The sequence below is a fragment of the Acanthaster planci genome, linkage group LG01 (assembly GCF_054643075.1).
Source record: "Acanthaster planci isolate LZ-2023a linkage group LG01, COTS_SCS, whole genome shotgun sequence".
Taxonomy (NCBI): domain Eukaryota; kingdom Metazoa; phylum Echinodermata; class Asteroidea; order Valvatida; family Acanthasteridae; genus Acanthaster; species Acanthaster planci.
In genome coordinates, this window is record NC_141777.1 from 40,017,090 (window position 1) to 40,029,157 (window position 12,068).

At 38.3% G+C, this 12,068-nt stretch overlaps 1 protein-coding gene across 5 annotated transcripts in view; it reads right to left on the reverse strand.

The window, feature by feature from the left end:
• Positions 1-12,068, reverse strand: part of aldh6a1 (aldehyde dehydrogenase 6 family member A1) — a 90,930-nt gene that overhangs the window by 74,418 nt on the left and 4,444 nt on the right. For 4 of the 5 annotated variants that reach the window (XM_022237458.2, XM_087146522.1, XM_022237459.2 and 1 more), the window contains exons 2-5: positions 6,166-6,204; positions 4,163-4,237; positions 3,028-3,189; positions 2,649-2,727 (exon numbers count right to left, since the gene is read on the reverse strand). In XM_022237458.2, coding sequence (XP_022093150.2) covers positions 2,649-2,727; positions 3,028-3,189; positions 4,163-4,237; positions 6,166-6,204 — 355 coding nt within the window. Of the gene's footprint in view, positions 1-2,648; positions 2,728-3,027; positions 3,190-4,162; positions 4,238-6,165; positions 6,205-6,475; positions 6,498-12,068 lie in introns of those variants that run through there. The other variant, XM_087146537.1, reaches the window with a different exon arrangement.

Sequence of the window (12,068 nt, forward strand, 5' to 3'; positions counted from 1 at the left end):
CAACAGATTTGGCCTACAGTGACTGGCCAACGCGTTACAAACTCTAATTATTTTGGAGAACCTCACAAATGCTACTGACAATACAGATCATCATAGTACTGGCTACTATATATTACATATATGGGCATATTTTCAACAAAAATTTTCCCAAGTACATGAACATATATAAAATCTAGCATTGGGGATAAAATCGGAATATTCATTTTCTTGGATTAATTTATCCAATACAGTCTCAATGCCTTTTGTAAAGTGGATCAGTGAAGTAATCAGACCTAAAGTACACATACAGCAAACTATACAGCGAACCGGCTATCATGAGAACCACCATTATGACTGCATAAAAAGAACTACCATACAGTGTTCATTGTACAGTACATGTATGTGCATGCCACTGATCATGTGTGTACCCCTAGACCTATGAAGTTCGTTGTCACACAGTACATCATGGCATTGTGACGAACCTTGTTTTTAGTTTAGTTTTTAGAGTACCATAAGTGTACCGGTATGTTCACATTGATCAGGAGCTGTTTTCATGCAGTACTGTAAATTGGTATAGAACTAAAAGGCATGTACGTGTAGTGCAGACCACCAGGTGGTACATTATAGACATCAAATGTGCAGCTTTATGTACGGGTCACCCATTAGGCCATTGTTGAGGGTTTTGTTTATATGGGGTTGATTGTACATGTATTAGTTAAGAAGATATTTCTCATAATGCCTGATACAGTTCGTATCTTCACGATGATGATTAGTTGAAGCATACACAAGGTGGTACAGTACCACACTGTATGTACATGTACCCAGTGATGGAAATAAGGGGAAAATGATTAGCAAATGATGCTAATCAAATTGTCATTTGATTAGCAATTTGAATAAATTGACTAGCAAAAACAAATGCAACAATGTGTGTAACAAAAATTTTCATTTTCCAACGGTTGTAGTGAATGTGTTCATCAGGCCTGTAGACTGCTGCTCCTGCTTCAACCATGGCATGTCATTCTGCCAATTCCTTATGGTGTGGTTTGACGGAACTTTTGGCGTTTTTGACAGATTTAGTAGCAATGAAAACGCGTGGCTATAGCATGCACCTGTAAAAGTGTCAAACACCAGCGTGTATATATGCATGTACAAGAACATGTAGTTCGTGTCGCCAAAACAACCACGTGTACATGTACTGTGCGTGTGTCACTCACATGTATGTTACTCTACAAATTACATGCGCTGACACACAAAACTGCGGCAACTTTGTGCCCAAGACCACCGTTGCTGCGCGTATAAAAACAATGGAAACTTGGGGTAAGTGCCAGCGTGTTTTTGCCGTTGATTTACGCACGGTCTTGGCCGGCAGTCGCACACCATGTATACCGCGCCGTGCCGACCGGGCGGGCATTTCCAGTGAACATTGTTCGTCGTGTCTTTGCCGAAATTATTTCGGCAATCTAGCCAGCCGGCCGTCGCCACACAGGTATGTCGAGCGTCGGTCGTGGTTTAGCATGAATTATCAGAGATTTTGATTCGCAAAAAAATGCTAATCGTTTTCAGATTTGTCTCGCTTTTCATAAAAAATGTATCGCATTTTGCGATGCAAACCCAGTTATTTCCATCACAGGTACGGTACATCAGGGTACTACTTCCAACCATCATACATGTACAATGCCATTGTGCTATTATTCATAATTGGAGTGCTTAAATATGCTATCGGGTTTCAATACTTAAACTCCTATGGATTGCCGCTCTCTACCATTATTGCTATTTGGATGTGCTCACCAGTGTATGTTGCCTGCACATGGTGCAAATCCAGTCTTGAGTCAAGACTGATCCAACAAAGGTAAAAGGCAAAACAGCCAAGACATCCAACAATGCAAAAGAATAAATCCTTCAGGGAAGTTAGATACCAGTAGATAAGTGAACTGGTAGGTGAGTTATTTTCTCATGTGAGCCTTTTCATTACAAAAAATGACAACTTACTAAAATGAAAAGATCATGAAGTGGCTTAATTCTGAGGCCCTTAGCTCCTAATTAAATCTTTGTTCTAGAACAGATACAATATGCCTTTCAGTACCATTAAGTAAAACTATGGCTGGTGATTATTCCTTCAGGGTCACAGCAGCCAAGGAATGGAATAAACCCCCTCTTCATATCAGAACAGTTGATGCAATCAAACAATTTTTAAAAATGGTAAAACCTATTTATTTTGATTTGTTAATAATCTTTCATACTTGCATCCTCTTTCCTTTTTTTATTAAATTATTGTAAGTGTTATGATATAATGTACTTTTTTTATATAACAGGTTTTGCCCTTACCCAACGTATGTTAATAAGCACCGTATGCTCCGTGCTTGTCCGAGAGCTTGCGAAAAAACCTCACAAGCTTACTCAAGTGGGACTAGAACCCACGACCCCCTGCTTACTAATGCAGATGTCTTAACCACTCGACCATCAAGCTTGCCTGGGTCGGCTGGCCGGTCCGAGTCAAGTGAAGCAGCGGGTACCGCAAACTATTTTCAAGATGTATTTTTGCGTTGGGGAGATGTTAAAAACCCATTATATACATTACCATCTCCCCAACACAAAAATACATCTTGAGAATATAATGTACTATAAATAACATATTGAATAATAATAATAATTAAAAGGATGAAACTTACGCAATCCTCTCGTGACATCACCTTCTGCGTCAACTAAAGTCTTGCCTTGCTCCAGTGTAATACACTTGGCAAGCTCACTCTGGGAAAATAATTATTTCCTGATAAGAATGTCTTTCCTTTAGAATTCAGATTAAAAATATAATTTGTATGATATTACAGATTTTTGGGTAATTCTGGAATTAATAACTTTTTAAGGAAAAAGGTGGTTTTTGACACGCATTTGTAATTCCTGTGCACAAAAATGGGATTTGAAGGAGTACCGGTACATAAGGCATCCTATGATGTTTGTTTTGTTACTAAGACACTGGAAATCTCTCAAAAACCCCTGGACCCTTCCAGCCTATGAAGTCTTAAAACCCGATCAAAAGCTGTTACCTACCATGTTCTCCTTGATGATGTGCTGGAACCTAAACATGACCTGTTGTCTGGTCATAATGGATGTCTCAGACCACTTTGGAAAAGCTGTTATGGCAGCATCCACTGCTGACTGCATCTCATCTTGGGTACACTTTGGAACACAGGTCACCACTTCATTGGTTGCCTACAGGGTTAAATAGGATACATGTATAATATGTACATGTACCATCCGCAGTGCTGTGCAAATGCATGTAAAGCAGTTACAAGCACCAGATGCAGTAAGAAACTGTAATCATAATCCGCGTAGAGCACTTGTACTGGGCTTGCATGAAGTGCATGCGTGAAAATGACTTGGTACAAGTCAGCATACCGTTAGCTGACCAAACAACAATGTGGTGCATTTTCGAAGTATTTTTGTGTTTTTATTCTAAACCAAAATAACGGTACAATGCATACCGTTAGCTGACCAAACAACAAACAATGTGGTGCATTTTCGAAGTATTTTTGTGTTTTTATTCTTAACCAAAATAACGGTACAATGCATACTGTTGGCTGACCAAACAACAACCAATGTGGTGCATTTTCGAAATATTTTTGTGTTTTTATTCTAAACCAAAATAACCGTACAATTTAGTCACTTCAAGTACATGTAATGGTATATATAATTTTTACCAAAAATGTACTTGCCAATTTTACTGTCCACTTTACAAAATTCTATCGATCATATCCAATGTCACAGTCTGCCCATCAAAAGATGGGTGAATGGATCACTAGATGAGAGCCTAGTCCTTGATATTTTTGTAAGGTTGCAAAAGGTGAATGAAATTGTAAATGTACCCTAACCTAAAAAGAGTAGCAATCTGGTCACTGTGTTTTCATTACATTCCTACATTAATGACTTTACAAGCTCCATGTACATTAACAAGTGAACTGGTTAATGTTACCATTATAAGTATGTACCGGTACAGTACATGTACATGTAGTCTTCCTCCTTTGTATATTTCACAACTTTTAAAACTGCGGCTGTGTTTTTTTTTTTTACTTTTTCCCCGCTGAACATGCTGAAAGGGAACTCATGCACATAATGCATAACCCTGTTTGGACAACTGTGGCCAGCAAAAGTGCAGCACACTTGTTGACTATAGGTATAGGCTAACCGGATTGTGGACATCAATCCATTCTGTGGCTCTGGATTCCACAAACTGTCCATTGATGAACATCTTAGTTGTGGGCTAAAGAAAAAGAAGACCAATGATGATGCCAGAATATTAATGAAATATTCATCAAATTATATGGTAAAATAAAAAATATGCACAATACAGTGTGCCACCAAAAGGTTGCCATGGAAAAACCAATTTTTGCACTGCACTATAAATAATGGTCAACAAATTCCATTCAGCTGCATACAAGGAACATAAATTTTTCGTGATGTTTGTGTGTCAGGGAAGTGCCTAACTTCAAAAACTGCATTCATTATCAATCCTCCAAAATCCTCCATGGCCCTACTTTGTTTTTTTTGGGGGGGTGGGAGGGTTGGGCACATAAGGTTGGTTGCTGGGCTGAAGCTGGTTTTTTGCAGAGTTGGCTGACAATGTTACCTTTGTAATAAACACAACAGACACATGCCTTTTGTTTAACACACTGCAGTTGAGGGTTGTGTAATTTATGACCAGCAGCAGTGAATAATGGAACACAATGTACTTGTGGGTACATATATATTTTAAACAGTATAATGTGTGACCTTACACGGTATGCACCACTATATTACTGACTTTTAGTGCTTTATTCACCATTCACCCTCAATCCTCAAAAATCCTCCAGCTTTTATATCAGCATTCATCCTTGATCCTCCAAAACCCTCTATTCCTTAAAATGCTATTCATCCTCAATCCTCCAAAATCCTCCAGCTTTTAAATCAGCATTCGTCCTCAATCTTCCAAAAACCTCCAGCCTGTAACAATTGTAACAATTAAACACATGTAACAATTAAACTCTACAGGGATTCCTCTGTAAGGCCATTGGGACGCTGGTTGATTGACTTTAATTGGGTTGATGCTTAAAGAGATTTGTCATCCTGTGATCAAAAGTTGGATATTTTATTAACCACTTCCTGCCGGGCGACCCGTTTTCAAGTACATAGGCTTTATATGCAGGGCCGGGGAGCCCGGAAATGGGACAAACGAGTTGGGCCTTATAACAAAAGACCATGCTCAGCACCAAAGACTGAGCTGCTGGGCATTACCGAAATTTTTTCGCTCTCAATAGTGGAGATAATCAAGCCTTGTTTTGAAACAGTATACCACGGTTTGAGGCATTTAGAGCGAGCGGATTACCACCAGGGACAAAAGCTCTCCACCACCGCAGGGATGAGCCACAAAGCACCGCTGCATGCTAATCTTGCCCCTATTGAAAAGAGGTCAGCAGTGCACTGTGCTGGTTTCGGACACAAAAGAATCTTACGTAACACCGCACAATCTGGGCTCTTTTTCCAAGGCTGCATGCCTGGCAGCAATATTCAAAAGTCAATGAAGGTTAACTGTCAGCTTTAGAGTAGTGCCCAAAGAGTCCTTCATGTAGGTATAAACGGCCATTAAATGAAATGATGAATTTTTGAAGAATTTTGAAAACGGAAAATCTTGAAAAGGACCCGGCATCTTGTCTTGCTCAAGAAAATTCCACCCGGCAGCAAGTGGTTAAAACACTATTCATCCTCAGTCCTCCAAAATCCTCGAATGTTCAAATCATCATTCATCCCAAATCCTCCAAAACCCTCCAGGTGGTTTTGGAGGATTTTGGATTGAGGTGGGTTACGGTTAATTAATTCTTTCTTCTTTCCACTGCATGGAATATCATCTTTTATCAACATTTTCCCAAGTTGTCAATTGACACACTTGTATGGAAAAATGCAAATCAAAGCAAGGCAGCCATAGTTATGTTGATCATAATCTTGATTAATGGTCTCTCAGTTGCAAACTCTTGGTGACACACTGTCTTGTGAATCATCCTATTTTTCAATACAGATAAATTCGATAAGAACAAAGGTACTACTTCACATTTTCAACAACTGGCACAACAATTGGTTTCAGCTTTTCATTATCTTAAATTCTTTAAATTGAATCTGATCAGGGAAACAACGATCGGGATGAACCACAAAACTTACTGCTACATGAGTGGAGTATGCTCTAAGGGCACCCAGGACCTGTAACAAAGCAAAAGAAGTTAACAAGTTCAGTATGAAACCCACCTGCATGAGTTAAACTGGCCAACAACTACATGTACATGAGTAGAGTTAGACTGGCCAATAAATACATGAAAGTGGAAAACACCACTATCATGGAAAAATTCAGAACCAGAAAAATAACTGTGCATGTACAACATACATGTACCTTATTAAAATAGGTCTACCAAAATTTGTGACTTTTTCATTCTGCTTTTATGTTAAAAACTAATATTACATCAGTTAAGCTTACTGGCAAAGCAAAGCACAAAATTTCTGATGAACACAGTGGCTATAGTAACGATAACCGTAATGTACAGTATTCAAATTCTATAGCTACAGTAATGTCTGTGCAGGTGCAATGACATGGTTAATCTATAATTATCAGAGTTGATTAAACAGCCTGCACATTTGTCATGCGCCACCGTGGTGCACAGTTTGATTAACACGGCACAGCACACAGCATACCACTGTACACAAACATGACGGCCTTGCGTGCACGGAAGCACAATCTAAACATAGAACGCTCGATTGCTGTGGGTGCTGAATTTTGCAGTTTGAGGCACTGTCCCAATCATTGGGAGAACCACTTTGTTATCGATACCGATGCAGTGTAGGAAGTTTCTGCAAGTGAAGTGAATTGCTAAAGAGTAAAACTTGTAACCTGATGTGGATTTCTATTGCGTGCACGGCGAAAGAATCCCTTAAGTATCTCCCCTGCCAGAGTCCATTACCTTTGCAAACACAGTCATAAATGATTAAACATTATCTGGTACATGTATTCGATTTATGGAAACACAACCGCATGGAAGAATAGATAACAGGAAGGAAAATGTTTGATCTGCACCAGCAACTTTGTTTTTACTGCACAAAAGTGCACATGACTGTCAAATTCTCATTACATTCAAATAGTACTTGTGTTATTCAGAAAACATCATAAAAGCCAATCGTCTGGTAGCCACGCACATGACAAATTATGTCATGGATGGCCAATGTTGATCGGATCCTTGTTGCATATCCCTCCATGGTATGTTAAGCATGTCTTTTTAATTCCTTTTAAGCAAGTCTGGAAACTGCCGATCTTGTGAACACTCCACAGTTTACGCCTTTTTTTACGCTGCTTGATCATTTAAAGCTTGAAATATATGATCATGGACAGCCTTTTTGTGTAATTAATTTTTGTATGCAAATAATGAACTCAGTTTTCGGCAAGGAGATTTTGGACTTCCATTCTCATGGCTAAAGCTCCAATCTCCCCTACATGAAAAAACCCTTTTCAACACATCCGAAGTCCTGCTGAACAATGCTAAGCAGTTGACCACACACCACACGTACACATACGTACATGTACATTAACACCGACATGGCAGCTCAACCCCAATGAGTTTTTCACATGTATCAAGTTTAAGTCATCATGTTTGTGTAGCTTTAATTCCATAATGCTGACTGACTTTGGCAGGAAATGCATTACGGCAGCATGTGAATCAGTTTTGTGTTAGCTCAGTGAATTGTCTATGGTCATCCCACTTGTACAGATATATTAGCTTACCCTAACCATGGTAACTATAGAATTTGAAATTCACATTACGGTTACCGTGAATAGGGGGCAGCCACTGCACATAGGCCTTTTTCATGCCAATACAGGTTACTGTAATATAAGAACCAAGTACATGTATAGCCCTGGTCTAGTCAGCCCCAATTACATGCACACGTGACATGGCCGTGTGGCATAATAAAAGGCAGCAATATCGCATGATGGTTACCCACAAAATACAGGAAAACACCAGAAAACTACTGAAAACAGCGGAGAACTACTGAAAAACACAGGAAAATTACCAAAAATATCGTAAAACTACAGGTACATAGCAGAAAACAATAGAAAACTCCAGAAACCACTAAGAAACACCAGAAAACACCAAAAAACTATTGAAGGACACCGGAAAGAACCGCAAAATGCAGGATAACACTAAAAAGCTACCAGAAAATTATCGAAAAACACGTCGTACCGCGCCAAACCTACCCCCCAGAACTGTGGGAACTGACATCTGCCCCACTCCTCACATACTGTATGTTTCTTTCCTCAACTTAGTTTTGCTTATTGTTCATGGCCGTACACTGAAAGCCGGCAAGCTTTAGTGATGGAAAGAAAATGTATGATGGAATCTTTTGTTATTCTTACGTAAACAAATACGCAGTAGCCTTTTTCAGGCCATGAAAATTTGGTTTATCGTTTCATGTCACGTGAGTAAAGTACAATAATTGTATTTAATCCCTTTACTTTACGAACCTTACGGATCATACTACGATTGTGAATACTGACATAGATCCTGACCTACATGTAAACGTTGAATGTTTGGATATCCATTGTTCTTATTATGACCAAGATGACTTTCTACAGGATTTCAGCCAAAATAATGATATGAAATTGTTGCATATTAATGATAGAAGTTTACCCCCAAACATTTTTAACATTACTCACTATGTTAATCTTCTAGAGGATAGATTTTCAATAATTGGAATGTCCGAAACATGGTTTAAGGATATTACTTAATCAAATTCCAAACTTCACAGGTGTTTGTTTGAAGGTGTTTGTAGAAAAAATAGAAGGGGTGGTGGTGTAGCACTTCGTTAAACAGGGTTATGAGTATAAGATGCAGAGTGACATACATGTAGATGTGAATAATGACGATATTGAATCATGTTTTATAGAACTTAATAATACTCATACAATGGTAAAAAAAGAGGGAAATTTCTTTGTAAATTTTGATTTTGTAAATCATGCGTCTGGTGTTTTACTAGCCGACATAAGTGACCATTTACCTGTGTTTCTAATAATGAATTCTCCCAACAGAAACAAATTAAATGACCAATGGTATAAAAAGAGGGTTTTTAATAGTAACAATGTTGCAAATTTCATCAGTAATTTGAACGAGATCGACTGGAGTTGTTTAACGTCTGTGAATGATACTCATAACACGTATGACATCTTCTTAGGACGTTTATTAGAACTCTACAACAAAAACTTTCCCTTAATAGCAATTAAATGTCGTTATAACAAAAACAAGTCACCGTGGCTAACTAATGGTATTTAAAGGTAAATAAGGAGGAAAAATTCCTTCACAAAAAATTCCTGAGAAAGCCCACTCCAGATAACAAGCATGTTTATACTGTTTGTAAAAACAAATTGAACTGCTTAATACAAACGGAAAAGGAAAATTTTTCTTGGCAAGAAAAAGGAAATTTAAAAAGTACTTGGAAGCTTATAAACTCGTTGTTAAACAGGAAAGTAAAAAAGCCAAACCCCACCTATTTTGTCCAGAATGAAAGGAGAATTAATGGTGACAAACAAATCGCTAATGCATTTAGTGACTACTTTTAATCCATGTTGGTTGTAGAATTGCCAACGATCTTACGCAGTGTAACACCTCATTCCATTTCTTTCTTAATGACAGGTGCCCGCATTCACTCTTTTTAAATACAATTCCTTGTAGAAAGGCAGCAGACTATGATGGCCTTAACGCACTTGTTCTCAAATAGGCACGGTATTCCCTGGCGCCTATGTTAGCCACAATTTTCAACAAGTCACAAACATCAGGAATCTTTCCTGACGGTCTGAAAGAGGGTAAAGTTACACCAATACATAAAAAGGCAGTAAACACAATCTTCAAAATTTTAGACCTATCTCAGTTCTGTCCACCTTTTCTAAAGTGGAGTCCCACAAGGCTCAGTATTGGGTCCCTTGTTGTTTTTGCTTTATATCAATGACATCTGCAATACATCAGATATTATATCTTTTTGCCTTTATGCAGATGACACCAGCTTGTTATATAGTCACACTAATGTTGATACAGCCATTCAAAATATCAATGGAGAGCTTATCGATATAAATACCGGTAAGTGGCTTTTAGCCAACAAGCTATGAATTAATTTACTAAAATCAAATTACATGATATTCTGTGGAAAACATACTATTCTAATTGCTGTACATGTAAATCGTACAAACCTCAAACAATCAAAATGTACTCAATTTTTAGGTATTATTATTGACGAGCATTTAACTTGGAAGGACCACTGTAATGATGTAGCAAGTAAAGTTTCAAAAAATATTGGCACAATGAATTACTTAGTTTGATTTACCAAGCAGTATTTTGCTTGCCCTATATAATTCCTTTGTTCTTCCGTATGTGAACTATTCCATTATTACATGGGATAGGGTTACATCTATTGGTAAACAAATCCTGAAGTTGCAAAAAAGAGCTGTACGTGTCATTGATAAGACTGGTTATTCTGATCATACTGCTCCATTGATTGCCAAACTTAAAATTCTACGTTTTAATGATTTGTACGAATTTTGTTTATGTAAATTTATGTATAAATATACAAATAATGCATTACCATCTTGTTTTAATGCATGTTTCACATTAGCATCAAATGTTCATTTCTGTAATACTTGAAGTGCATCCAGAAAGCATCTCTACGTTCAATTCAGTAGAACAGCCTTAAATAAAAATAGTCTAGTGAATCGTGGCCTTTCAAGTCGGAACAAACTAAATGACGCACTAAAATCATTGCCAATTCTGCCTGCATTTGCCAAGAAACTGAAAATGACATTACTTAATACATATTTGGAAAATTTGTGATGTCACCTAATTATTGTACAATGTACTCATCAGACAGATGGATTCAGCCATGGCCAAGTCTTGTCTCATTCCTGTATATCTAATATTTTGTATAGTCCTTGTCAGTGCGAGGGCGGGGTACAAAAGCTTTTAGCTTCACCTGTGTACCTCAATGTTGCCCTCTGTTTTTGTATTCACTGAGTGTCAATATTATTTGTTCATCATAATTTAATTGTATTACATTGAAATAAATGTTGTTGTTGATTTGTTATGTTATGTAACTAAACCAAACAATTAAATACTAACAAATCTCAAAATTTTTTACAAGATTGGTTGACATACGACTGCAATGCAGATGTACAAGCTATTTTACCTTAGCAATACAATTCATTGTACTCTAGGAGAAAAAAAAACCTAGTCAGTGCTGTGTGCAGACTGTGTGTTGAAGGGCGCCTGTCATTTAATAGTAAATCAACAAAGACCACCACCAAGGGAGATACAGGTACAAAGGCTTCACAGTTCTTTACAGGAGAGAGGAATGCCTATAGAAAGTGGGTCCAGCTAGTACAGTCGGACTAGACCTGGATGATTATATGAGCAGTGAATTTGTGAGTTTGACGGATGGTGCATAATTGAAATTTCTCTTAAGTACTGGGTACATGTACAGTTCTGCACTTTGTATCCAACCCCATCATCCTATCCATTTTCTAATCCCTCCCCTTCCCCATCATCCAATCCATTTCCTACTCGCTCCCTCCCCATCATCCCATACATTTCCTACGCTACCCCCTCCCCATCATCCTACTCCACCCCCTCCCCATCATCCTATCCATTTCCAACTCCATATCCTCCCCATCATCCCATCCATTTCCTACTACGCCCCCTCCCCATCATCCTATCCATCTCTTACTCTAAACCCCTCCCCATCATCCTATCCATCTCATACTCCACCCCCTCCCCATCATCCTATCCATCTCCTACTCCACCCATGCCCATCATTCCTTTCACTTCTTACTCTGACTGTCCCATCATCCCACTAATCTAGCCCAACCAATACACCAGCCTTATCCAGCATTTCATCCACTTTCTACATATGTGTACTTTGTCCCCATGATCCTCCTCCTACAGATACCCCTCCCCTCCAACAAACATACTAATCTGTCTTTTGGAGTCTCCCCATCCCTTCCATTTATGTGTCTGAACACCGTCTATACATACATGTACATA